This window comes from Cherax quadricarinatus, chromosome 32 (genome assembly GCF_038502225.1).
Source record: "Cherax quadricarinatus isolate ZL_2023a chromosome 32, ASM3850222v1, whole genome shotgun sequence".
NCBI lineage: Eukaryota > Metazoa > Arthropoda > Malacostraca > Decapoda > Parastacidae > Cherax > Cherax quadricarinatus.
Genome location: NC_091323.1, coordinates 8,897,974 through 8,925,177, shown reverse-complemented (window position 1 = coordinate 8,925,177; position 27,204 = coordinate 8,897,974). Strand labels below are relative to the sequence as shown.

Here is a 27,204-nt window from a genome sequence, read left to right as displayed (position 1 = left end):
GACTAGGTTGATGACCGGGGGGAGTCAGTGTTAATGATCCGGGGCGCAGAGCGTCACTAAACAACATATTCAACCCCAAATCATTGTCATCAACTAACTCAACAGGAGACAAGGATGGTTGTTGAATCTTTGACATAGCTCTAGTAATTGCGCTGAGAGGAAATAAAATAGGTTTCTCTCTACAAGCTTCAATGGCATAATTATCATCAGTGTTATTATCAATCACAAGTGGTTCTTTACATATACCAGCATGAAGGATATCGTTCCCTATCAACAAGTCCACTGACCTGATGGGAAATACACCACTGGATATACCCACTGAAATATAACCAGTATAATAGCTTGTTTCAATATAAACTTTGTGCAGAGGCACTTTTATAACAGCCCCTCCATAGGCTTCTAACAAAACATCTATCTTGCAATAGGTATCGTCAGTTATGGGCAGTACATCTTCTCTTAATAACGTGAGATAACTGCCAGTGTCTCTGAAAGAAATTATCTCAGTTAGATGTGATTCGTCAAATCCTACTTTACCTCTTGAAAAGTAAGGACTCATTGCTGAACGAATCTTTTCGTCAGATACACTTTCTGACGCTAGTCATCTATCCTGAGTAACATTATCTAAAACAGTAGGATCAGAGGCATTGCTAGGATTTTGGTGCTTTTGTTGCTCGGAAGAGGATACGACTTGAGTGGGGGCGCCAGCCGCACGACTGTTTCTCGTATCTCTTTCTAACTTATAGCAATACTCTCTAGTATGTCCTTTCTGTTACAATAGGTACATTTAACTTTCTTCTTCTCGATATCAGATTTCTGTCTAGCCACAGAGACAGATTCAGGATTGTGAGTTTTCCTGGTAAAGATACGAGAAGTTACAGTAGCAGGTACATCAGGCCGGCAATGAGCAGCTGATTTAGGTTGCCAACTTCTAGGACAATTTTTAGTTACCTTGTTTCTTTGTGTTTTAGTACGTACAAGTTTGTGAGAAATCTCGTAATTGTCTGCTAATGCTGCAGTTTCCAGAATATCTGAGGTAGTATGATCGATCAGATAGTCTTGTATGTCAGCAGACATACAGTTGTTAAACTCTTCGTGTAGTAACAACTGAACAAGGCTGTCGTAGTTGGTACACTTAGCAGCTCTAGACCATCTCTCAAATGCAACTTTTTTCTCACGAGCAAACTCTACACAAGTTTGATCTTGTCGTCGTTGTAACGTACGAAAGGCTCTTTGATAACTTACAGGTAACAAGTTATACGTCTCTAGAATAGTTTGTTTGACAGCGTCATAACTAATGTACTTAGCAAATGGCAAAGCAGCCGTACAAGTTTGAGCTCTTCCTGTCAAAGCAGTATGAAGCAATGTTGCCCAGTGCTTACGTGGCCAGTTCATAGCACGAGCCTGGTTCTCAAACACATCAAAATATGTGTCTAAGTCACTTTCAAAAAACTTAGGAACCATAGATGCAGCTTTCTGCACATTAAATGTGTCCTGTGATCTATCAGTCTGTTGTCTTCCCAGACGAACATTTTCTCTTTGGAAATCTTCTTCGTTCAATCTCCTCTGTGCCTCAATTTGTGCAGTCTGCAACATAATGAGGCGTTCCAACCTCTCAAACTGTTCCTGAGAGATAGGACCAGTGGGTAATGGAGGAGTAGGGAAATTAACATGGTCTGGACGGTCCTTAGGTCGGACACTTGGTCCAGCCGTCTCTAGATTGTCTAGATCTGGTCTAGGATAAGTAAATACAGGTGTATCATACACTGTACTAGTATTAGGCTGTGTCATACTAACAGCTATACTCTGTACTATAGTGTCAGTGAAGGAAGGAGCGAGCGAGAACTGATCTACACTAGGCTCAGACACTAGGCTCACTTCTGCTCTAGTTGTTCTTTCTTCAACTTCAAATAGAGCCATACTTCCTAATTGTGACACTAGGCTTTCTGAATCTGAATCATAATCAGACATCTCTGTACGAGCAGGAAACAATATATCTTTAATTAACGCTCTGACAGTTTCAGCTGTGTAATTCCTGTTATACGTCACACCGAGATACTTGGCTACTTGCCAACACGTCTGAAGTTTTAATGTACTTAACTCAGACAAAGTCAGAGTATCAATTAACTGTTTCACTTTGGCATACATCACGAAAATAATTGTACTACGAGAGAGTGATCATGGGAAACTATAATCCTAATAGGAATTTTAGTGTTGGTTGTCTTAGAGCTAGAACTCATAAACAGTATTTCCATCTCCTTGGATCAAGAGACTCAGTCAGGTACATACATCCACCTGGTATGTTGTACAAGACTAAACTCAAAGTCTTCAGATTAGGAAAGTACTCAAAGTGTTTGATCATAGATTCACTAGTATGTCAAACTGGACAATTTCTCCAACACCTTGGATCAAGAGCCTCCCGGACAGGCCCCCATTTGTTACAAAAAAACGCGATTCTAAAAGCTTAGAGATCTCCAGTGAATACTAGAAAGGACTACCCTTCTAGCATCCAGCCTGTTACTGGGTTTTTGTAACAAGTAGTCAGTATCCTTGTCCAATTATCCATTAAAATTCAGTATGGTTCAATAGTGCTTTAGGATTACAACTGGTAGGCTACTAACTAGAGAAATTAAAATTTAATAAATTTATTAAGTCTATAAGTTGTCTAGAGGTATATTATCAAAGTAAATTAAATCACATCAATCAAAATAAAATCAATCTCTCGAGTTCAATATTATTGTGCTGAAAGCACATATCACATTTATAATTCTTAAATACCGTCAGGTACATTAACATTTAATAAGATATTACAAATATGTACAAGTGTGTGTATGCGTGTAAGTGCTCTTAAGTAGTTAGCTATGTCTCAAGACTCGAATAAGACTTAAACAAGTGACTGACAAAGTCCTCAAATAAACTAACTTCTTGACCGACTGGCAACCCGACCAGTCTGCTTGAACAACAAAGAATGCTAAGCCCAATAGCAATGCAATATCAAGCGACTGCGACACAGAATCAGGAACAAGGAGATAATATAACGACACTAAGTAGGGACCATCTGCAGATCCTCCACAAAAGTTACAAAACTCCCATAATACTGAATCTTTGTTCAGCATAGGTAAAACTGTGACTGTGACAATACACAGGAACCAGTACAAAATTAGGTCAGAAGCTATAGCTAAGGACCTGAGATACTCAGAGTGTCTATGTGACACACAACCTCAGTACAACGTCGAAAATCACTAAGTCTTTACAATGTTCTGAGAACAGAGTTCTACAGAACTAACAAGAATAATGAGACAGACAATCTGTCCAACCACCAAGCGAGTCTCCAGCAGACTGTCAGACAGACAATCTGTCCAACCAGCAAGCGAGTCTCTAGCAGACTGTCAGACAGACAAGCTGTCCAACCAGCAAGCGAGTCTCCAGCAGACTGACTCTTTCACGAGAGGTGAAGACACCCCCCCCTCGATCACGTGATAGCTACGTGGACAACTGCAGCTCAGAAGCCGGCAGTATAACGAGCGACAAGCGATAATTACAGTAGTTTGACAATCAAGCCTAACTGAGCACATTTTATATACATCCTAACAACATAAGCTAAATAACAATATAACAGTCAAATAATAATATAAAGTCATACATTTACGATTTAGCTATTATCGCAAATATAAGCAATATAAAATTAAATGAAAAGGTAATATACATTATATATACATAATAATCATTGTAACCCATTCAGGGGTTGCAACATCGGTTGACAGTAGTAGTAGTGAAGGGTGACAGTAGTAGTAGTGTCGGTTGACAGTAGTAGTAGTGTCGGTTAACAGTAGTAGTAGTGTCGGTTGACAGTAGTAGTAGTGTCAGTTGACAGTAGTAGTAGTGAAGGGTGACAGTAGTCGTAGTGGAGGGTGACAGTAGTGGTAGTGTCGGTTGACAGTAGTAGTAGTGTCGGTTGACATAGTAGTAGTGAAGGGTGACAGTAGTAGTAGTAGTATCGGTTGAGAGTAGTACTAGTGAAGGGTGACCGTAGTAGTAGTGAAGGGTGACAGTAGTAGTAGTGGAGGGTGACAGTAGTAGTAGTGGAGGGTGACAGTAGTAGTAGTGAAGGGTGACAGTAGTAGTAGTGTCGGTTGACAGAAGTAGTAGTGTCGGTTGACAGTAGTAGTAGTGAAGGGTGACCGTAGTAGTAGTGAAGGGTGACAGTAGTAGTAGTGGAGGGTGACAGTAGTAGTAGTGGAGGGTGACAGTAGTAGTAGTGAAGGGTGACAGTAGTAGTAGTGTCGGTTGACAGAAGTAGTAGTGTCGGTTGACAGTAGTAGTAGTGGAGGGTGACAGTAGTAGTAGTGGATGGTGGCAGTAGTAGTAGTGGAGGGTGACAGTAGTAGTAGTGAAGGGTGACAGTAGTAGTAGTGGATGGTGGCAGTAGTAGTAGTGGATGGTGGCAGTAGTAGTAGTGGAGGGTGACAGTAGTAGTAGTGAAGGGTGACAGTAGTAGTAGTGGATGGTGGCAGTAGTAGTAGTGGAGGGTGACAGTAGTAGTAGTGAAGGGTGACAGTAGTAGTAGTGGATGGTGGCAGTAGTAGTAGTGGAGGGTGACAGTAGTAGTATTGGAGGGTGACAGTAGTAGTAGTGAAGGGTGACAGTAGTAGTAGTGGATGGTGGCAGTAGTAGTAGTGGAGGGTGACAGTAGTAGTAGTGAAGGGTGACAGTAGTAGTAGTGGATGGTGGCAGTAGTAGTAGTGGAGGGTGACAGTAGTAGTAGTGGAGGGTGACAGTAGTAGTAGTGGATGGTGGCAGTAGTAGTAGTGGAGGGTGACAGTAGTAGTAGTGAAGGGTGACAGTAGTAGTAGTGGATGGTGGCAGTAGTAGTAGTGGAGGGTGACAGTAGTAGTATTGGAGGGTGACAGTGGTAATGGAGGGTGGCAGTATGAAGGTAATACTAGTAGTAGCAATAGTTGTAGTAACCACTACTACGCCCACTAACATAAGTGCCAGCTGGTGCTAACTATATTCACTACGTCATCATTGACATGCAAATTAACCACAGAAGATCTTATCCCACCTACTTTATACCAGTGGCTTTCAGACTCCAGGTAAGTGGAAAAGAAGAGGAAGAGGAAGAAGAAGGAAAAGAAGAGAAAGAAGACGATAATGAAAGACGCGGAAAACTTAATTCGAGATGAGAGTTTGTTTATCTTTAAAGATAAGAAGGATGCGCTCGTGAGTGTGAGGGTGGACCATGTGGGTGTGAGGGTGGACCATGTGGGTGTAAGAATGGACCATGTGGGTGTCAGAGTGGACCATGTGGGTGTAAGAGTGGACCATGTGGGTGTGAGGGTGGACCATGTGGGTGTGAGGGTGGACCACGTCTGTGTCAGGGTGGACCATGTGGGTGTAAGAGTGGACCATGTGGGTGTGAGGGTGGACCATGTGGGTGTGAGGGTGGGCTATGTGGGTGTGAGGGTAGACTATGTGGGTGTGAGGGTGGACTATGTGGGTGTGAGGGTGGCCCATGTGGATGTGAGAATGGACCATGTGGGTGTGAGGGTGGACCCTGTGGGTATGAAGGTGGACCATATGGGTGTCAGGGTGGACCCTGTGGGTGTGAAGGTGGACCATGTGGGTGGACCATGTGGGTGTGAGAGTTGACCATGTGGATGTGAGGTTGGACCATGTGGGTGTCAGGATGGACCATGTGGGTGTCAGGGTGGACCATGTGGGTGTCAGGGTGGACAATGTGGGCTTCAGGGTGGACCATGTGGGTGTGGTGGTGGACCATATGAGTGTCAGGGTGGACCTGTGTACCATGTGGGTGTGAGGATGGACCAACTGGTTGTGAGGGTGGACCATGTGGGTGTAAAGGTGGACCATGTGGGTGTCAGGGTGGACCATGTGGGTGTGAGAGTGAGCCATGTGGGCATGAGGGTGGATCATGTGGGTGTCAGGGTGGACCATATGGGTGTCAGGGTGGACCATGTGTGTGTCAGGGTGGACCATGTGGGTGTCAGGATGGACCATGTGGGAGTGAGAATAGACCATGTGGGTGTGAGGGTAGACCATGTGGGAGTGAGGGTGGAGCAGGTGGGTGTGAGGGTGGACCATGTGGGTGTGAGGGTGGACCATGTGGGTGTGAGGGTGGACTATGTGGGTGTGAGGGTGGCCCATGTGGATGTGAGAATGGACCATGTGGGTGTACGGGTGGACAATGTGGGTATGAAGGTGGACCATGTGGGTGTCAGGGTGGACCATGTGGGTGTGAAGGTGGACCATGTGAGTGGACCATGTGGGTGTGAGAGTTGACCATATGGGTGTGAGGTTGGACCATGTGGGTGTCAGGGTGGACCATGTGGGTGTCAGGGTGGACCATGTGGGTGTCAAGGTGGACAATGTGGGCTTCAGGGTGGACCATGTGGGTGTGGTGGTGGACGATATGGGTGTCAGGGTGGACCTGTGGACCATGTGGGTGTGAGGGTGGACCACCTGGTTGTGAGGGTGGACCATGTGGGTGTGAGAATGGCCCATGTAGGTGTGAGGGTGGACAATATGGGTGTCAGGGTGGACCATGTAGGTGTGAGGGTGGACCATGTGGGTGTGAGGGTGGACAATGTGGGTGTAAGAGTGAGCCATGTGGGCATGAGGGTGGACCATGTGGGTGTCAGGGTGGACCATATGGGTGTCAGGGTGGACCTTGTGTGTGCCAGGGAGGACCATGTGGGTGTCAGGGTGGACCATGTGGGAGTGAGAATGAACCATGTGGGTGTGAGGGTAGACCATGTGGGAGTGAGGGTGGAGCAGGTGGGTGTGAGGGTGGACCATGTGGGTGTGAGGGTGGACCATGTAGGTGTGAGGGTGTACCATGTGGGTGTCAGGGTGGACCATGTGAGTGTGAGTGTGGACCATGTGGGTGTGAGGGTACACTATGTGGGAGTGAGGGTGGAGCAGGTGGGCGTGAGGGTGGACCATGTGTGTGTGAGGGTGGACCATGTAGGTGTGAGGCTGGATCATATGGGTGTCAGGGTTGACCATGTAGGTGTGAGGGTGTACCATGTGAGTGTCAGCGTGGACCATGTGAGTGTGAGGGTGGACCATGTGGGTGTGAGAGTGGACCATGTGGGTGTGAGGGTGGACCATGTGGGTATGAGAGTTGACCATGTTGGTCTGAAGGTGGACCATATGGGTGTCAGGGTGGACCAGTGGACCATGTGGGTGTGAGGGTGGATCATGTGAGTGTGAGGGTGGACCATATGGGTGTCAGGGTGGACCATGTGAGTGTCAGGGTGGATCATGTGGTTGTCAGGGTTGACCTATAGGTGTATGGGTGGACCTTATGGGTGTGAGGATGGACCATGTGGGTGCCATGGTGGACCATGTGGGTGTCAGGGTGGATCATGTGGTTGTCAGGGTTGACCTATAGGTGTAAGGGTGAACCTTATGGTTGTGAGGGTGGACCATGTGGGTGTCAGGGTGGACCATGTGGGTGTCAGGGTGGACCATGTGGTTGACAGGGTTGACCTATAGGTGTAAGGGTGGACCTTATGGGTGTGAGGATGGACCATGTGGGTGTGAGGGTAAACCATGTGGATGTGAGTATGAGCCATGTGGGCTTGCGGTTTTGGCGAGTATCGGCCATTGTTAAAGTATTGGTGAGAAAAAACGGCCGATTCTAGCCGATACTATTTAAAATATTAATAACTACAACAACACTCTTCCTCACTATTGTGAGAGTTACACACAGACAGACACACACACACACACACACACACACACACGCACACACACACACACACGTAAGGCACCCTGGTATCAAGCGGTCACTCTACCCTCATCCTTCTCTTCCCCTCTCCCCACCTCCCCTCCCCTTCTAATTCCATCACACACACACACACACACACACCTCCCTGGTTTCTAGGGTCACTCTACCCTCATCCTTCTCTCCCTCTCCCCCCTCCCCCCTTAATCCCATCCCTCTCTCTCCCACACATACACACACACATAAACAAGCACACATACACTTGACACATACACATGCTCCCCCTTCCCCTAACCACCTCTCCCCCTCCCCCAAGCCACCTACCCCTCCTCCAAACCATCTAACCCCCTCCCCCAAACCATCTATACCCCTCCCCCAACCACCTCTCCCCCTCCAATAACCATCCTCCCTCTCCCCTCTCTCCCTCTCCCCCTCCCCTTAGCCACCGACCCCTCCCCCAAACCATCTAACCCCCTCCCCAAACCATCTATCCCCCTCCCCCAAACCATCTAACCCCCTCCAATAACCATCCTCCCCCTCCCCAATAACCATCCATCCCCCTCCCCCTAATCATCAATTCCCCTCCCCCTAATCATCTCTCCCCTTCCTTCTGTGGTGCAATGGGGCAACCAAGAACTAGGATGAGAGCTAAGGGCCTGACAGACGAATCTGGGAGGGAGGATTGGGAGGCAGAGATCAAAAAAAGGGAGGAAGACTTGGGAAGGAGGCTAGATGAGCTTGCAAGAAAGATGGAGGATAGGTTAGCAGCAGAGAGCAGAAGGTGGGAGCAACATGCCACAGTAGCAGAAGCCAAGATACAGAGATTAGAAGAGGAGCTGAGAAATCTGAAACAGCCTAGAGATAAAGATAATACAGAAGTAGCATCAGCAATGTTTACATCAGACACAGACAAAGGGTCTGGAGGGAGCATGGAAGCTAAACTGTATGCAAAGGTCCTGTCAAACCCACACGGGACCAAAACAAAGACAGGGAGCACACTAGGACGGTATGAGAGGTTGGAAGACATTGAAGGAACTAGGACATATGCAGGGACTTTACCAGACACTTTTGGGGGCCAGGAGCAGGTGAGCAGGAAGGACAAACCAATTAGCATAGGGGCCACAGCTAGGGAAGGGATTGAAGGAAGGAACTAAAACACCTCAGAGGATGCAATGGGAGTCACAGTGGGAGGTGGAAAGGGAGAGATCAGTTTTTGTCTATGGGCTAGATGAAGCTGAAGGGGAAACCTATGATGAAAGAAAACAGGAGGAGAGAAAAAAGCAATTGAAGGTATCATGAAGGTGATAAGCAAGGGAGACATGACCCAGGTGGCAAATTTTCGGAGAATCGGGTGGTTCACAAAGAGAAGGAAATGGCCGAATCAAGGCAGAATCAACTCGAACGATGATCCTGCAGGAGAAAGCATGGCTGAGAGGCAAATAGGAGTTCAAGAGTGTGTACCTCGATCGAGACAGAACACAGGAGGAAAGGATGATACCGAAAGAGAGAGTGCAAAAACGAAAGAAGGAATGGGAAGAAATGACAAAGAAGAGCAGAATAACCCAGGCACAGATGGAAGGGCAAGCACACCCCCAGAAACACCTGCAGAAGGACTCCAACCACAACACCCCCAAGGCAACTGAACAATCAAAACCAACAATCACACAACAATCCCTCTGTTCCCACCCCCCACACCACGAACCCTACCCCTACAGCAACCCCCTATGGGAGCTCTTCCTCCACCTCCACTGCAACCCCCCACAGGCCCCCACCAGGGCTCCTGCTCTCCCAACCCCAGTATTCCCCCAGGACCACAGTTACAGTATTAGAACAGAAGTTGAAGGTTTGGTACACAAATGTGGATGATTAACGAATAAATATGAGGAGTGGCAAGAAAGAATCAATGAGAAGTCCCCAGACATCATAGCAGTCACAGAAACAAAACTCACTGAGACAATAACAGATGCAATCTTCCCACCAGGATATCAGATCATGAGGAAAGATAGAAGGGGCAGAGGGGGAGGAGGGGTTGCTCTGCTCATAAAAAACCGATGGAAATTCGAGAAAATGGGAGGCATAGACGAGACAGGAGAAAGGGACTACATAGTAGGTACACTTTAGTCTGGGGAGCACAAGGTGGTCATTGCAGTGATGTATAATCCACCACAGAACTGTAGGAGGCCAAGAGAGGAATATGAAAAGAGCAACAGAGCAATGGTGGACACACTTGCTGAGGTGGCAAGAAGAGCTCATTCTAGCAGAGCAAAGTTGCTGGTTATGGGTGATTTCAACCACAGGGAGATTGACTGGGAAAACCTGGAGCCACATGGGGGTCCCAAAACATGGAGAACCAAGATGTTGGATGTGGTGCTGGAAAACCTTATGCACCAACATGTTAAGGACACTACCAGAGTGAGAGGAGAGGACGAACCAGCAAGATTGGACCTTGTGTTCACCCTGGGCAGTTCAGACATTGAGGACATTACACATGAGAGTCCCATAGGAGCTAGTGACCACGTGGTTCTGTGCTTTGAATACATAGAGTTGCAAATGGAGAGAGTAACAGGAGTTGAATGGGAAAAGCCAGACTATAAAAGAGGGGACTAAATAGGTTTGAGGAACTCCTGCAGGGGTTTCAGTGGGACAGAGAACTGGCAGGAAAACCAGTAAATGAAATGATGGAATATATAACAACAAAATGCAAGGAGGCAGTGGAAAGGTTTATTCTCAAGGGCAACAGAAACGATGGGAAGACCAGAACGAGCCCCTGGTTTACCCGACGGTGCAAGGAGGCAAAAACTAAGTGCAATAGAGAATGGAAAAAGTACAGAAGGCAGAGAACACACGAAAATAGGGAGATTAGTCACAGAGCCAGGAACGAGTATGCACGGGTAAGGAGGGAGGCCCAGCGACAGCATGAAAATAACATAGCATCGAAAGTCAAGACTGACCCAAAACTGTTGTATAGCCACATCAGGAGGAAGACAACAGTCAAAGACCAGGTGATCAGACTGAGGACAAAAGGTGGAGAACTCATAAGAAATGATCAGGAGGTATGTGAGGAGCTAAACAGGAGATTTAAGGAAGTTTTTACAGTAGAGACAGGAAGGGCTGTGGGAAGACAGCACAGAAGGGAACATCAAGAGGGAATATACCAACAAGTGTTGGATGACATACGAACAACTGAGGAGGAGGTGCAGAAGCTGCTAAGTGTCCTTGATACCTCAAAGGCGATGGGACCGAACAACATCTCCCCGTGGATCCTTAGAGAAGGAGCAGAGATGCTGTGCGTGCCCCCTAACCACAATCTTCAACACATCCCTTGAAACTGGTCAACTACCTGAGATATGGAAGACGGCAAATGTAGTCCCCATATTTAAGAAAGGAGACAGAAATGAGGCACTAAACTTCAGACCTGTGTCTCTGACATGTATAGTATGCAAAGTCGTGGAGAAGATTATCAGGAGGAGAGTGGTGGAACACCTGGAACGGAACAAAATTATAAATGAAAACCAGCATGGATTCGTGGAAGGCAAATCCTGTGTCACAAACCTTCTGGAGTTTTATGACAAGGTAACAAAAGTAAGACACGAGAGAGAGGGGAGGGTTGATTGCATTTTCCTGGACTGCAGGAAGGCCTTTGACACAGTTCCTCATAAGAGATTAGTGCAGAAGATGGAGGATCAGGTGCATATAACAGGGAGGGCACTGCAATGGATCAGGGAATACCTGACAGGGAGGCAACAACGAGTCATGGTACGTAAAGAGGTATCAGAGTGGGCGCCTGTGACGAGCGGGATCTCACAGGGGTCAGTTCTAGGACTAGTGCTATTTTTGATATATACGAACGACATGATGGAAGGAATAGACTCTGAAGTGTCCCTATACAAAGATGATGTGAAGTTGAGGAGAAGAATTAATCGGATGAGGATGAGGCAGGACTGAAAAGAGACCTGGACAGGCTGGACACGTGGTCCAGAAACTGGCTTCTCGAATTCAACCCTGCCAAATGCAAAATCATGAAGATTGGGGAGGGGCAAAGAAGACCGCAGACAGAGTATAGGCTAGGTGGACAAAGACTACAGACCTCACTCAGGGAGAAAGATCTTGGGGTGACCATAACACCGAGCACGTCACCGGAGGCACACATCAACCAAATAACTGCTGCAGCATACGGGCGCCTGGCAAACCTGAGAATAGCGTTCCGATACCTTAATAAGGAATCGTTGAAGACACTGTACACTGTGTATGTTAGGCCCATACTGGAGTATGCAGCACCAGTCTGGAACCCACACCTGGTCAAGCACGTCAAGAAGTTAGAGAAAGTACACAGGTTTGCAACAAGGCTAGTTCCAGAGCTCAGAGGAATGTCGTACAAGGAAAGGTTGAGGGAAATCGGACTGACGACACTGGAGGACAGAAGGGTCAGGGGAGACATGATAACAACATACAAGATACTGCGGGGAATAGATAAGGTGGACAGAGACAGGATGTTCCAAAGAGGGGACACAGAAACAAGGGGTCACAGTTGGAAGCTGAAGACTCAGACGAGTCACAGGGACGTTAGGAAGTATTTCTTCATAGAGTCGTCAGGAAGTGGAATAGCCTAGCAAGTGAAGTAGTGGAGGCAGGAACTGTACATAGTTTTAAGAAGAGGTATGACAAAGCTCAGGAAGCAGTGAGGGAGAGGACCTAGTAGCGATCAGTGAAGAGGCAGGGCCAGGAGCTGAGTCTCGACCCCTGTAACCACAATTAGGTGAGTACAATTAGGTGAGCACACACACACACACACACACACACACACACACACACACACACGCATTACCAGTTTGGAACCCACACCTGGTCAAACACGTCAAGAAATTAGAGAAAGTGCAAATGTTTGCAACAAGGCTAGTTCCGGACCTCAGGGGTATGTCCTACGAAGAAACGTTGAGGGAAATCGGACTGACGACATTGGAGGACAGGCGGGTCAGGGGAGACATAATAACGACATACAAAATACTGCGTGGAATAGATAAGGTAGACAGAGACAGGTTGTTCCAGAGAGGGGACACAGAAACAAGGGGTCACAATTGGAAGCTGAAGACTCAGAGGGATGTTAGGAAGCATTTCTTCAGTCACAGAGTCGTCAGTAAGTGGAATAGTCTAGCAAGTGAAGTAGTGGAGGCAGGAACCATACATAGCTTTAAGAAGAGGTATGATAAAGCTCATGAAGCAGGAAGAGTGAGCCAATAGCGACCATCGAAGAGGCGGGGCCAGGAGCTATGACTCGACCCCTGCAACCACAACTAGGTGAGTACAACTAGGTTAGCACACACACACACACACACACACACACACACACACACACACACACACACACACACACACACACACACACACGCCCGGAGTCAGGAGCTATGAATCGACCCCCTGCAACTACACTATCAACAAGTGCCTTTAACAACCAATAACTAACACAACAGGCCAAAGTAATTAAGTTATTTAATATTTAATCCACATTGTGCAATAAACATTCCCATATATATTGAATATAGTCATTATCATTTTAAATATAAAAATTATTGGAACAGTATCGGCACTGGTCGAAAATTGTTTCGGTATCGGCCAAAATTTTCGTATTGTCCCCTTTTTTGCTATTTATCTAGTTACTTATTATTTTATCTACTTGTCTATGTATCTATTTAGTCTCTCCTTCCCTCATGACTTTTCACCCTCCACCCCTTTCTTACTCTCTATTCATATCCCTCGTTCCCTCATTACATTTCTCTTTCTCTCCCACCCTTCCTTCCTCGTAGTCCTCCTCCTCCTCCTATTCCACCATCACCCTCAGGGGTAATGTAAGGAATGTTTCTCCGAAATTAATCAGTACGTGCATGAAGAGCAGAAGCACGCAGCGAGTGTTGTCAATGTGCTCTTGCTATCTCTAGAGGAGGGGAGGGAGGGAGGTAGAGAAGGAAGGACGGAGGGAATCATCAGATAAGAAAATGAAAAGAAAACAGAGTGCAGCTCTAAATAAAAAAAAATATAAAATACTCTATTCGGTAACTATTATCAACTTACCATACTCGAGTCTGATGGGGGGATAGTCCCCCTGGCGTCGTCTGCTGAGTGATGGGGCGGCTCAGTCAAGTCCCTTCCAATTACCTCTGTGTCATGGCGAGTCGACTCAAGATAATTGTCATGCAGACGTTCTCTCATTGATGTTGACTTCGTTGAGTCTTACATGCCAACCCTTGCAACGTGCCGAGTTAGTGCATGGACACCATATTGGTCAGCTTTCCATATATGTGCATGGGAGTACATACGTGAGAGTACATGGGAAAGATACGTGGAAGACCTGGAGGTCCACACTGAGGCTATCTGCTGAGAAGAGCTGATTATTTCTACCTAAATTAAAGATTATTGTTTAAATTCTAAGTGTATGAGTCAAAGATAGCAAAGCAGAAGGCTCTCTGACATTCAGTGGCAATAAAAGCAGCAAAGTAGAGAGCCACTGCAATACAAAGGGTCTGTGAGTCGAGCCGTGTCCTCATGGCTGGAATAGGAACTGTTAAGAGAAAGTCTTTCTAATGATGTTCACTCACAACTGTAAAAGGGCAACCTCCGCGCTCTGCAGAGGAGCTGTCTGGGCTGAATTGTTTGTGGGCCAGCATCTTGATTTTGTTGCTGAAACCTTTTGAGTTTCGCAGTCAGCCATGTCCTTGGTGAAGTCTGGGTCGTACACACCCGCTAGTTCACCCAAGTTGTCTAGTGGTTCGCTTTATTAATTCATTTGACGGGAGACTGATGCCGTCAGTTTCCAATCTGTAATTAAAAACAGTTTTTGCTCGTGATGAAAAGTTTAAGAAAAGTGCTGACGTTCGGATATTGTTTTTTTTAAAGTTTTACGACTGTAAAGTTTGCATGCCTTGTTACCAACATAACACATACGTTACCAAAGACACTGTACACCTTTCACCAGCACACACGTTACCAGACACACTATACGCAATACAATATACAAAGCCTCGTCATGACTATTCTCGCCTCCTTCCTTTCACAATATTGCCACTTGAAATTCAGTTAGTCCGAGTGATACTCCCATTCGCCAAAATTCACCCAGTCTCATAACAATTCATAACGTTTGAAAGATTGAAACTGAAGCCTTTATCTTGCAGTTTAGACTTATTGGCGTCATGCATGTGAACATCTTACTTTTCTAAAGGTAGCTGCTCCTAGTATGTAAACGTTGGGTTTACTTCAAATGATGAAGCCAATGTGCTTAAATACGCTGGTGAGCTGAGGCTAACGTCAATTAAACGCATTTAAGCAATTATACCAGACATTAATACCACAGATAAGACTGTCTTGATGTTCTGTTGAATCACCAAGACTCAGAAACGTAAAGACCATGAGACTCAATGTTCACATTTCAGCGTCGCAGTAACTTGACCGATGGTACTGAATCATATTTAAAAATCGACGATTGCTAAACTTAGTCTCAGATCTAAAGTCTTCGGTTTTGGATTTTAGGTCTTAGGTCCTGGATTTTAGGTCTTAGGTCCTGGATTTTAGGTCTTAGGTCTTCGGAGAACTGGTTGGTGGCAGAGATTAATCATAGTATGCAACTTAAACGCTCCAGATTGTTACTAAAAGCCACGAGGGATGTTATCTGCGCTACACTTATTGCAACCTTTAATAAAGGTCACAGTATACGAATTTCAGGAAGGAGACAGTCGAGGCCAGATGCTGACACACCGAGGCCGTCACCTGTGACAAACTTGACAGGTGGTGTACCATAATGTTTTAGGTGGTAGTGATGATAGTGGTGATGATGATGGTAACTAGAGTGATAGTGATAGTGAGTGAGGGTAATGGTGATGGCGGTGATGGTGACTCAGGGTGATGGTGATGGTTTATTCGTCAGGGCAAAAGAAAAGTGATTAAGCATCCCCTGTTGTACCAGATCTGTGTATCAATGATTAAGTAACTGCTGTAACACCAGTCCTGGTTGTTGGTGATTAATTAAATGTTGTAATACCAGTCCTGGGTATCAGTAAATAACTGCTGTAATACCAGTCCTAGGTACACAGGTATCAGTAATTAGGTAGTTGTTGTCGTACCGAGACCAGGTTGTCCTACCGACCCCAAAATGTCTATCAGCTCCTGGCCCCGCCTCTCCGCTGACCACTACTGGGTTCACTTGTAATACCTATTCTAAGAATTATATACGGATTCTAAGCTGTATCTCGCCTAATCTTATGCCTAAATCCGACTCTGAAGTCATGAATCATTTAAACAAGTACATAATTTGGTTTCTTGACTCACGAAATCCTAGTGACACGATTACAAACAAACCATACCACGGGCGGGGCTTAAACCCGCAATCAGAGAGCCGTAAGACTCCAGACAGACACGTTAGCCACTGGGCCAGCTGGCTACAATAAGATTCATCCAACTATGTATGTTTATACACCATAGGAAGGTTAGTATAAGCACCACTGTGACCATGAATGCAAGTTTTTATAGACGAATCTCCCGCCAGCGTGGCCGTGATGAACTCTAGCTCAAGTCCCCTCAACGCCGTCATCATGACTCATCCTGAGTCATGATGACGGCGTTGAGGGGACTTAGTTCAAGACTTTTACCAGATTGACTGTAATAAAATTCATTACACATTTTACAAGGAATCTTGTAAACACAACTGTCAGTATTTCTGGGGGAATTTTTTATCGAAAGTTTTTTAACGGTTATGTCTACAAGATTCCTTGTAAATTATGTGATAAAGTTTATTATAGTCAATCTGGTAAAAGTCTTGAACTAAGATTAAAATAACATAAATATAGCATTAGAAGTGGACAAGATTCTAATGCTCTGTTTATTCATGTGAGAGATTTTAACCATCCAATTGATTTTCAACGGCAGAGAAGGTTGTATCTAGCAAGTTCATGGTCGACAGGAATATAATAGAATCTTGATTCATAAAAAAAATACTTTTGAAAATAATGTGAATATTGTTTTTGGGTTATACAAATTGGATTCATTTATAATTGAGAAGAATTTAAGATATATTAAACAAATTAAAATTTGGGTAGAATTTAATATACACTGGAGAATTTTTTTGGTGTAGACTACCTGGTAAGTAAGACACATAGGCAACATTTAGGTAACTTTATTTTGAAACGTTTCGCCTACACAGTAGGCTTCTTCAGTCGAGTACAGAAAGTAGGCAGGAGCAGTAGAGATGTGAAGACGATGTAACCAGTCCATCACCCTTGAAGACGTAGATTTAAGACTGTCAGTTCCTCAGCCTGGAGATGAGTTCCGTTCCATAGTCTGAAACAATGTGAAGTTCAAGGAACAGTGTGGAGACTTATATATAGTGAGGAGACATATTTGCAAATATTATCTCTCAGTCTGTTGCAGGATTCGAACCTGCAAACTCGGCATCAGGGTACACAGAGTACATCAGAGCACAAAGTACTTAATCTGGAGTCTGGCTTTGGGGATAAAGTACTGTGTACTCAGATGCCGATTTTGTAGGTGCGAATCCTGCTGTGGACTGAGAGATAATGTTTTGTACACACACACACACACACAATATATATATATATATATATATATATATATATATATATATATATATATATATATATATATATATATATATATATATATATATATATATATATATATATATATATATATATATATATATATATATATATATATATATATATATATATATATATATATATATATATATATATATATATATATATATATATATATATATATATATATATAATTCGTGCTGAATAGGTAAAACTGGTCAATTACCAAGAACTCATTTAAAATTAAAATTTTCTCTTATACGTTTAAAGATGTATTTATTCATTTATGTTAATGTAAAAATTAATAATTTTGTACCAGAAGAACCTTAGAAAATTTACCTAACCTCATTACAAATGAATGCAATTTAATTTAGCCTAATCCAACTAAATATATTTCAGATAAGTTTGCAATAATATAATAAAGAAATACAATGAAATATATTTTTTCGTTTGGTTCAGGATGATTTTTACGAAATTACTACATACACAAATTTTCCCTTGCCTTATTCGGAAAGAAGAGCGTTGCTATTTAAGCCAAAATCACACATTTTACCTATTCAGCACGACATATATACATATTAGGGATGCCACGGAACCAAAATTTTGACTGATACCCTGTCATTGTGGTCCAGTAGTTGTGAGAGTTAGGAGCGACCTGCTCTAAACTCATTTTTCCCTGGGTTGTGCAATTATTTGGCGTCCAAGTGGTTAGCGATCTTGCTTCTTAGAACCCTTTCAAAGATTTTTATGATGTGGGTCGTTAGAGCTATCGTTCTATGATTCTCTGCTATTGCTTTACTGCCACCTTTTTGGAGTGGGGCAATATCCGTTGTTGTCAGTGACCGTGGAATGACACTCGTGTCAAGGCTCCCTCTCCATAGCATACTTAAGGCATGCGAAAGAGGTTTCTTGCAGCTCTTGATGAACACGGAGTTTCCATGAGTCTTCGCCTGGGGCTGAGTACATGGGGGATGTTGTCAGTGGTCTTTTCAAAGTTTAGTGGAGAGAGGGTTATGTCAGAAATTTTGGATATATTGACAAGGTTTTGAGCCTCGTTTATATAAAAAAGTTCATTTCGATTTTCAATCTTTAAATGGTCTGATTAATGGCTCACTAAACATAGTCATATTAAAACTTCAGTATCTCAGTCGTTTCTTTGCCGTCTTTACTGTAAGTTCCATGTTGTTTGAGCAATGGCACTTTACTGGATGTGGTTTTTACCTTGTTTTTGGCCTATTAAAAGAAATAATTTGAATTTCTTTCAATTTCATTAATTGCTCTCTATTCCTTCTATTTCTCCTGCATCCCGTATGAGTCATTAAACTTAAGTTCAATATTTTCTATTTCCGTAGTCAGTGCTTCCTTCCGCACTTCAGAATGACTAACCCCCATGAGAAGCTCAGTGATTCTTTGCTTTTACTTGTAGAAGGTGAGGTCAGCTTGTGCTAGCAGCTGGTCCAGTCAGGACTTCCTTTTAAGCGGGTAGTTATAGCACAGTACATGATTCCACTAACTGACATAGTAATTAACAAGACAAACTAGAGGGAGAGAAAAACAGATTGACAGACAAACAGACAAAGAGACGGAAAACGAGCACACACACACACACTAGTGGCTAGGAGCTGTGAATCGACCCCTGCAACCACATATAGGTGAGTACACACACCACGCACGCAAGAGCACATGTGGGCAACAGAAGTGGGCGGACACTGGTTGCCTGAGGGCTCTGCCTGTCTCTCACCACTGATGCTCTGACAGCTCTCTCCCCCCCACCCCCTTGCGCCCACACACACACACACACACACACACACACACACACACACTCACACACACGCACACACTCACACACACACACACACACACACACACACACACACACACACACACACACACACACACACACACACACACACACACACACACACACACACACACACACTAGTGGCTAGGAGCTGTGAATCGACCCCTGTAACCACATATAGGTGAGTACACACACCACGCACGCAAGAGCACATGTGGGCAACAGAAGTGGGCGGACACTGGTTGCCTGAGGGCTCTGCCTGTCTCTCACCACTGATGCTCTGACAGCTCTCTCCCCCCCACCCCCTTGCGCCCACACACACACACACACACACACACACACACACACACACACACACACACACACACACACACACACACACACACACACACACACACACACACACACACACACACACACACACACGCACGCAACCACAAATAGGTGAGTACAAATAGGTGAGTATGTCAGCATAGTTGCTGATCCCTGTATTCCCTGTATTATATAGCATAGCATATTAGTATCATCCATGTGCTTTAGACACGAGACCCCTCGTAGGCCTGTGGCTTTGTGTGACGTCACGGGATGCACACGAGGAGGCCCATTCCTCTGTCCCGGCCTCACTCGGCGGCAGACCATCCAGGCCCAGAAACTGGCTTCTCGAATTCAACCCTGCCAAATGCAAAGTCATGAAGATTGGGGAGGGACAAAGAAGACCGCAGACAGAGTATAGGCTAGGTGGACAAAGACTACAGACCTCACTCAAGAAGAAAGATCTTGGGGTGACCATAACACCGAGCACGTCACCGGAGGCACACAACCAAATAACTGCTGCAGCATACGGGCTCCTGGCAAACCTGAGAATACCGTTCCGATACCTTAATAAGGAATCGTTCAAGACACTGTACACTGTGTATGTTAGGCCCATACTGGAGTATGCAGCCCCAGTCTGGAACCCACACCTGGTCAAGCACGTCAAGAAGTTAGAGAAAGTACAAAGGGTTGCAACAAGGCTAGTCCCAGAGCTCAGTGAAATGTCGTACGAGGAAAGGTAGAGGGAAATCGGACTGACGACACTGGAGGACAGAAGGGTCAGGGGAGACATGATAACGACATACAAGATACTGCGGGGAATAGACAAGGTGGACAGATAGGATGTTCCAGAGAGGGGACACACAAACAAGGGGTCACAACTGGAAGCTGAAGACTCAGACGAGTCACAGGGACGTTAGGAAGTATTTCTTCAGTCATAGAGTCGTCAGGAAGTGGAATAGCCTAGCAAGTGAAGTAGTGGAGGCAGGAACCATACATAGTTTTAAGAAGAGGCATGGCAAAGCTCAGGAAGCAGAGAGGGAGAGGACCTAGTAGCGATCAGTGAAGAGGCAGGGCCAGGAGCTGAGTCTCGACCCCTGCAACCACAATTAGGTGAGTACAATTAGGTGAGTACAATTAGGTGAGTAAAGAAAGTGTGACTCGACCCTTGCGATCACATACATGTGGGTACACATACACACACAAACAACAACATCTAGAGATTTTTAACAAGAACATTCTCAGACCTGAAGTAATAAACTGTGGGGGAAGACTATGGAAATTAAATCTGGCAACTTTAGAAGAGAGAAGGGATAGAGGAGATATGATTACAATATACAGGATATGCAGAGGCTTACCTGGGAGTCACAGAGGCGAGTGGGTATAAAATAAGCCAAATACTCAGATTAAAGAATGCTGTAGAGATGAGAATCTCAGACAGTGATAATGAAAATTACTTATTGATAAATTTATGTTAGTATATCACAAAATATTACAACCTTGCCTTAAACAAGAGACTAATGTTCTTATTGATATTTCGCTGAATTAAAAAACACATAAGAAGCATTCCAGGTGTTGCACTATCAGAACTCTGCGTTAATGGTATTATTTATTCATGTGATATTTATAATAACGTCGCAGGTTTTTCGAAATCAAATTTAAGCTTATATTTCTTATTTTAAATGTGTAAGTCATTTTCAGGTAGAAAACTCACTGTTTTTGAAGTTTCTCTTAATCCACCTAACAATAATTATTTATTGACCTTACTATTTTCATTCCTACCAATCTTTTCATAATGTTTCATTCCGAGCAAAGTTATATATATTTTTTTTTTTTGAATCTGCTATTTTTTTTTTTTTTTTTTTTTTGGTCCGTGCTGCTAACCTTCATTTTATTCTTTGACTACACTTCTCCCTCTTTTAGCGGACAACTTCGATACAAATCACACGATACTTTGTCACACTCTCTTCTACACAATTCCGTCTTCCTACCTCATCTTTACTTACCACTTCTGTACCTTCCTTTCCGCCCTATCGTGATATCTTCCTTTCTCTGCTTCGTCAGTGACATGTTCTTTCTTTCTCTCCCCCCGGTCGCAGGGAGCAGCCAGGGAGCGCATGCAGCAGGGAGAAATGTTGCCCTCGGAAACTAAGCTAATGAGGCAGTGTGAGTCCTGCGGGGTCTCCCCTGAAGACTGTCTCAAGAAACTGGGTCTTCACTCAGACCACGTCGGGTAAATATCTCCGAAAAATTTTCTTCTCTCAATTTTTCCATGGAGTCGCTTCAAACTGTATTGTTGTTAGTCAATTCGTCAGGAAAACTCTGATTGTTCTTTCTGTCATATGACCAGTTCTGAAGTGCCAGCGCTATGGCAGGGAAAAGGCAAGGTAAGACAGTGTACCCAAAGATGTGTGATGACATTTAGGCGAGGTACTTGATGGTCTTTTAGTGGACCAAGGTAGCAGTGACCACTGCTTACCTGTGCTAGACTCAGTCTGTCTACCTATGGTCTGAGTGTCACTGCAGTGAGCCACGGCTGCAATGGTCACTTGTTTACCTTTGTTGGACTCAGTGATCTGAGTGTCACTCTGGCAGGCCAAGCAGCAGTCACCCCCACTGGCTGACTGCTGAGTGTCACTCTGGCAGGCCAAGCAGCAGTCACCCCCACTGGCTGACTGCTGAGTGTCACTCTGGCAGGCCAAGCAGCAGTCACCCCCACTGGCTGACTGCTGAGTGTCACTCTGGCAGGCCAAGCAGCAGTCACCCCCACTGGCTGACTGCTGAGTGTCACTCTGGCAGGCCAAGCAGCAGTCACCCCCACTGGCTGACTGCTGAGTGTCACTCTGGCAGGCCAAGCAGCAGTCACCCCCACTGGCTGACTGCTGAGTGTCACTCTGGCAGGCCAAGCAGCAGTCACCCCCACTGGCTGACTGCTGAGTGTCACTCTGGCAGGCCAAGCAGCAGTCACCCCCACTGGCTGACTGCTGAGTGTCACTCTGGCAGGCCAAGCAGCAGTCACCCCCACTGGCTGACTGCTGAGTGTCACTCTGACAGGCCAAGCAGCAGTCACCCCCACTGGCTGACTGCTGAGTGTCACTCTGGCAGGCCAAGCAGCAGTCACCCCCACTGGCTGACTGCTGAGTGTCACTCTGGCAGGCCAAGCAGCAGTCACCCCCACTGGCTGACTGCTTCTAACTTACAAGGCTGATGTTTTTAACCAGAAATAACTTATTATTTGTTTTAGGTTGTAACGGCTCAAATTAAATATTATAAAAAATTGTTAGGAAAATTTTGGTTATTGCTGGCCATACAATAACATTATTATGAGCTTAAACGCTAATTTGTATTAATTTTCTTTTTTTTTTTTGTAATAACTTGAAAATGCCTCTTCATATCGGCTTCAAACTTTCAGATGCTTATGAATGTTACATAAAGAAAGTTTCATATATACAATGGGATTTACAGGTGCCATTTTCTTCATTTTATTTAAAAAAATGGGGATTATCATAACCCCTTTTAGAGCACCAAGAAATTTCTGAATCAACACTGAACTCAACTCATTTTCTGACCCCATGAAACACTTCCGGTGGTCTTAAGACAATGGGAAAAACATTTTTCAGATTATACACCTTGTATATATATATATATATATATATATATATATATATATATATATATATATATATATATATATATATATATATATATATATATATATATATATATGCAATAAGATCACCCACAAACTATTCTACCCAAGAAAATTTAAAAATTATTATTTGTCCAGTGTATTATTAAATTCTTCCCAAATTCTATTAATTATAAATGGATCTAATTTATATAAACCAAAGGAAATATTCATATTATTGTCAAAACTGCTTTTTATGAAACAAGATTCAATTATATTCCTGTCGACCATGGACTTGCTTGAAAGTAGTATCAAGCAAGTCCATGGTCGACAGGAATATAATTGAATCTTGTTTCATAAAAAGCAGTTTTGACAATAATATGAATATTTCCTTTGGTTTATATAAATTAGATCCATTTATAATTAATAGAATTTGGGAAGAATTTAATAATACACTGGACAAATAATTTTTAAATTTTCTTGGGTAGAATAGTTTGTGGGGTGAGTTGTGCAAAGGACCTATCCAAGTTGGCTCGCCGCGCGTCACGTGTTTAACCGTTGTGGGATCTGATAGTGAGGTGCTGGCCGGACCCCTTATATAGCTCCCTTGGATGCTTCACTTTCATAGTTCCTTGATAATGTGAGTAGTCACGAAAGCGCTTGGAATTTCTCTATTCTTTCAGAGTGGTTGTTTTGCATATTTTGAAATCACCTGTTCATGTGATCTTATTGCATATATATATATATATATATATATATATATATATATATATATATATATATATATATATATATATATATATAAATATATATATATATATATATATATATATATACAACATCTTAATATATGCACCTGAAAAAATATATAGAAAAGCCTTAACTATAAGTACATTAATTTCCGAAAAAAAATATTGTCTGATAAATAAAATCTTGGTGTTTTACGATTTCGTTAATATTTTTCTTACTTATTTTATGGATGGTAACGTTATGTCTATTTACTCGAATTGGGCAGTGAAGATTTTGCTTAAGAATAAAACGTATATGATTCAATGCTGCAGCATTTGTAGCGGAAATATGACATGTACAATCAAGATATTTATTGAAGATTTTTCGCCACCAATGGCGAAACGTCTCTTTCAATAAATATTTGTACATATGCGTCTTATTCCCGCAGTCTTCCAGTAATAACACACCAGTACTTGTACAGTCATTTTTAACCTTTTATCTAATCAGGGAAAGTCAGTTATAAAAATGCTAAATTTCATATATTTTTTCTTCTTATTTTTCGTCAATCTCTGTCAAACTCTTCAGTGTTATATTTTCAAACCTTGATGGCTTTGGTTTCGTGCAGTTAGCAGAAATAGTAAAGGAAAAACATTTAAAACTAGGTAGTAGCTTGATTTATATTTATTATTATTGCAGTTCGCTGAGTCCCTCGCCGAAGAGTGAACGCCTGGTGCAGTTTTTCAGGAACCTCCACCCGGTGGCTCCACGACCGCAACACTCCCACACGCCCTCCGGCTCCGACCCACAACTTGATCAGCTCCAGCAGGCATCTTCACGATGCCAGAGCCGGAGCCTCAACACTTCTCCCACTCACTCCCAGCCAGATGCCACCAAACCAAGACTCAACACCTTCTGAGAGTAGGCCAATTGTTAGTATAGTCACAAAAAGAAGCCGACCCTGGGGAAGAGGAGGTCATCAGGTTCGGTCTAAGACCATAGTTCCAATTTCTGGGATAAAGAGCTCTTTACAAACATTAGAACGCCACTATCCAACATCCCCTGAATAGAGATTAGGACAAATCCTCTCAAAATTCTCTAATAGTCCATCAGAACTCAAGCAGGTCTCCCTCATCCTCATTTTGTACTACAGCCTCGCCGTTTTGTATATGAATTACACTACCTCGATACTGCACGGGCGCAGTCTCTGCAAATCTCTGACGTGGCCCTCCTGACCAGTCACGAGGATGGTTCTAATTTACTTAGGAACTTTAGTCACCTGTGGTTATCAGCAGAGCTGTCACAGCCTCACACAACGAGTGCTCTGAGTGCAGTATGACAAAATCTCGAGGAAAAAAACTTTGAAGTCAAAAGAAACTCGTGAACATGTACACGAAAACTCATACTACTAAAAAACAAAGTTTCCTGACGGATGAACATTATGAAACATTAGGAGAGTCGAGAGCCCTGAAACAGGAAGTTATTGTAATACCTAAGGTCTGGCCCTCCCTCCCTGATAGAAAAACACGTAACTAAAATTATCCAGTGTTAGCTTCATTATGTAGGTAAGGCTGTTTTATATTGCTTCAATTATACCAAAGTAGGTGGCTAGATTGGTTATAGTGCAGAAAAAAGCATTGGATATATATATAAATATTATTTTAGAGGAGGGGGGTGAATCTTGAAATGGGAAACAAATTAACTATAAACCAGCGATGTTAGCAGCATGAAAATAACTCCCAGTGTATACGTGTTCCGTGACGGGACGATGAAAAGAACACCTAGTGTATACGTGCTGGGCGAGCCTCATGGCTCACTCTCCTATATTTAAGAGTTGTCGTTACAACGACAAAGACGCAACTTGCTTTGTAGTGTGGTACGTTTGAAAGCGTTTGTGAGATTTTTTCTCACCCCTGTGAGAGTCTGTAAAAACAAAGAATTTATCAAAGTATTTTGATATACTACTAGCATTTGCAAAATTTTGGTGTTCTGTGTATACAAATACCTATTCTGTAAGCTACATATATATATATATATATATATATATATATATATATATATATATATATATATATATATATATATATATATATATACTGTATATATATATATGCACATATATATATATACATATATATATATATATATATATATATATATATATATATATATATATATATATATATATATATATATATATATATATATCATGATAATACAATATAACACTTGTAAATCACTTAGAAAATACACATTTTGAAAACTGATATGAAACAAATATGTAAATATTTGCATCCATCATATATTTACTGTTTCCTCAAAGTACGTCTCTCCCCCAAATATATATATATATATATATATATATATATATGTCGTGCCGAATAGGCAGAACTTGCGATCTTGGCTTAAATAGCAACGCTCATCTTGCCATATAGGACAAGTGAAAATTTGTGTATGCAATAATTTCGCCAAAATCATTCTGAACCTAAGAAAAAAAATATATTTGATTGTGTTTGTTTAGTATTAAATTATTGTAAACGTATTTAAAATATATTTAGTTGGGTTAGGCTAAAATAAATTCTTCTTGTTATAATAAGGTTAGGTAAGTTTTCTAAGATACTTTTGGTGCAAAATTAAAAATTTTTACATTAACACTAATGAAAAATATATATCTTTAAACGTATAAGAGAAAATTTTCGAAAGGTCTTAATTTTAAATGAGTTCTTGCTAATTGACCAGTTTTACATATTCGGCACGACATATATATATATATATATATATATATATATATATATATATATATATATATATGTGTGTGTGTGTGTGTGTGTGTGTGTGTGTGTGTGTGTGTGTGTGTACTCACCTAGTTGAGGTTGCGGGGGTCGAGTCCGAGCTCCTGTGTGTGTGTGTGTGTGTGTGTGTGTGTGTGTGTGTAGAAAATATAAAAGTACTACTTTGCCAGTTTTCAGAAGAGTTATATTTCACTAACAATATTTGAAACCACTTGTAGGACCATGTGATTTATTTTAATAACATAGAATGAAAGCACAACTCTTCACCTAGTAGACAGTATATTCATTCACAAACGATATACATACATGTATGGAGTTAATTATAAGAGAACTTACATGCAGGAGCCAGCTTAAGATTTGTCTGCAGATGACTATGTCCAATATTCTTCCTATCATCTTGATGAGTTATACACATGTGTCATAATCATCGAGCATTATTCAGATCAAATTAATGATTCACTCACATATGTAATGATCATCAGTTTTTCGGCATAGTATTCCTGTAAAATAAAGGTTCAACAGCACCGTGAAATTTTAGTACAGACAGCACAAAATTCTACAACCTAGTTCCTACGTCTAACCTACCCAGTTTGCTG

General features: G+C 42.9%; 1 protein-coding gene across 1 annotated transcript in view; it reads left to right on the top strand.

The window, feature by feature from the left end:
- LOC128690094 (uncharacterized) overlaps nt 1-25,840 on the top strand; it is a 210,967-nt gene extending 185,127 nt beyond the window's left edge. The window contains exons 4-5 of the mRNA XM_070090445.1: nt 21,562-21,695; nt 24,516-25,840. Of these exons, the coding sequence (XP_069946546.1) occupies nt 21,562-21,695; nt 24,516-24,735 (354 nt within the window). The 3' untranslated portion in view covers nt 24,736-25,840. The remainder of the gene's footprint in view (nt 1-21,561; nt 21,696-24,515) is intronic.
- The last annotated feature ends 1,364 nt before the right edge of the window (nt 25,841-27,204 follow it).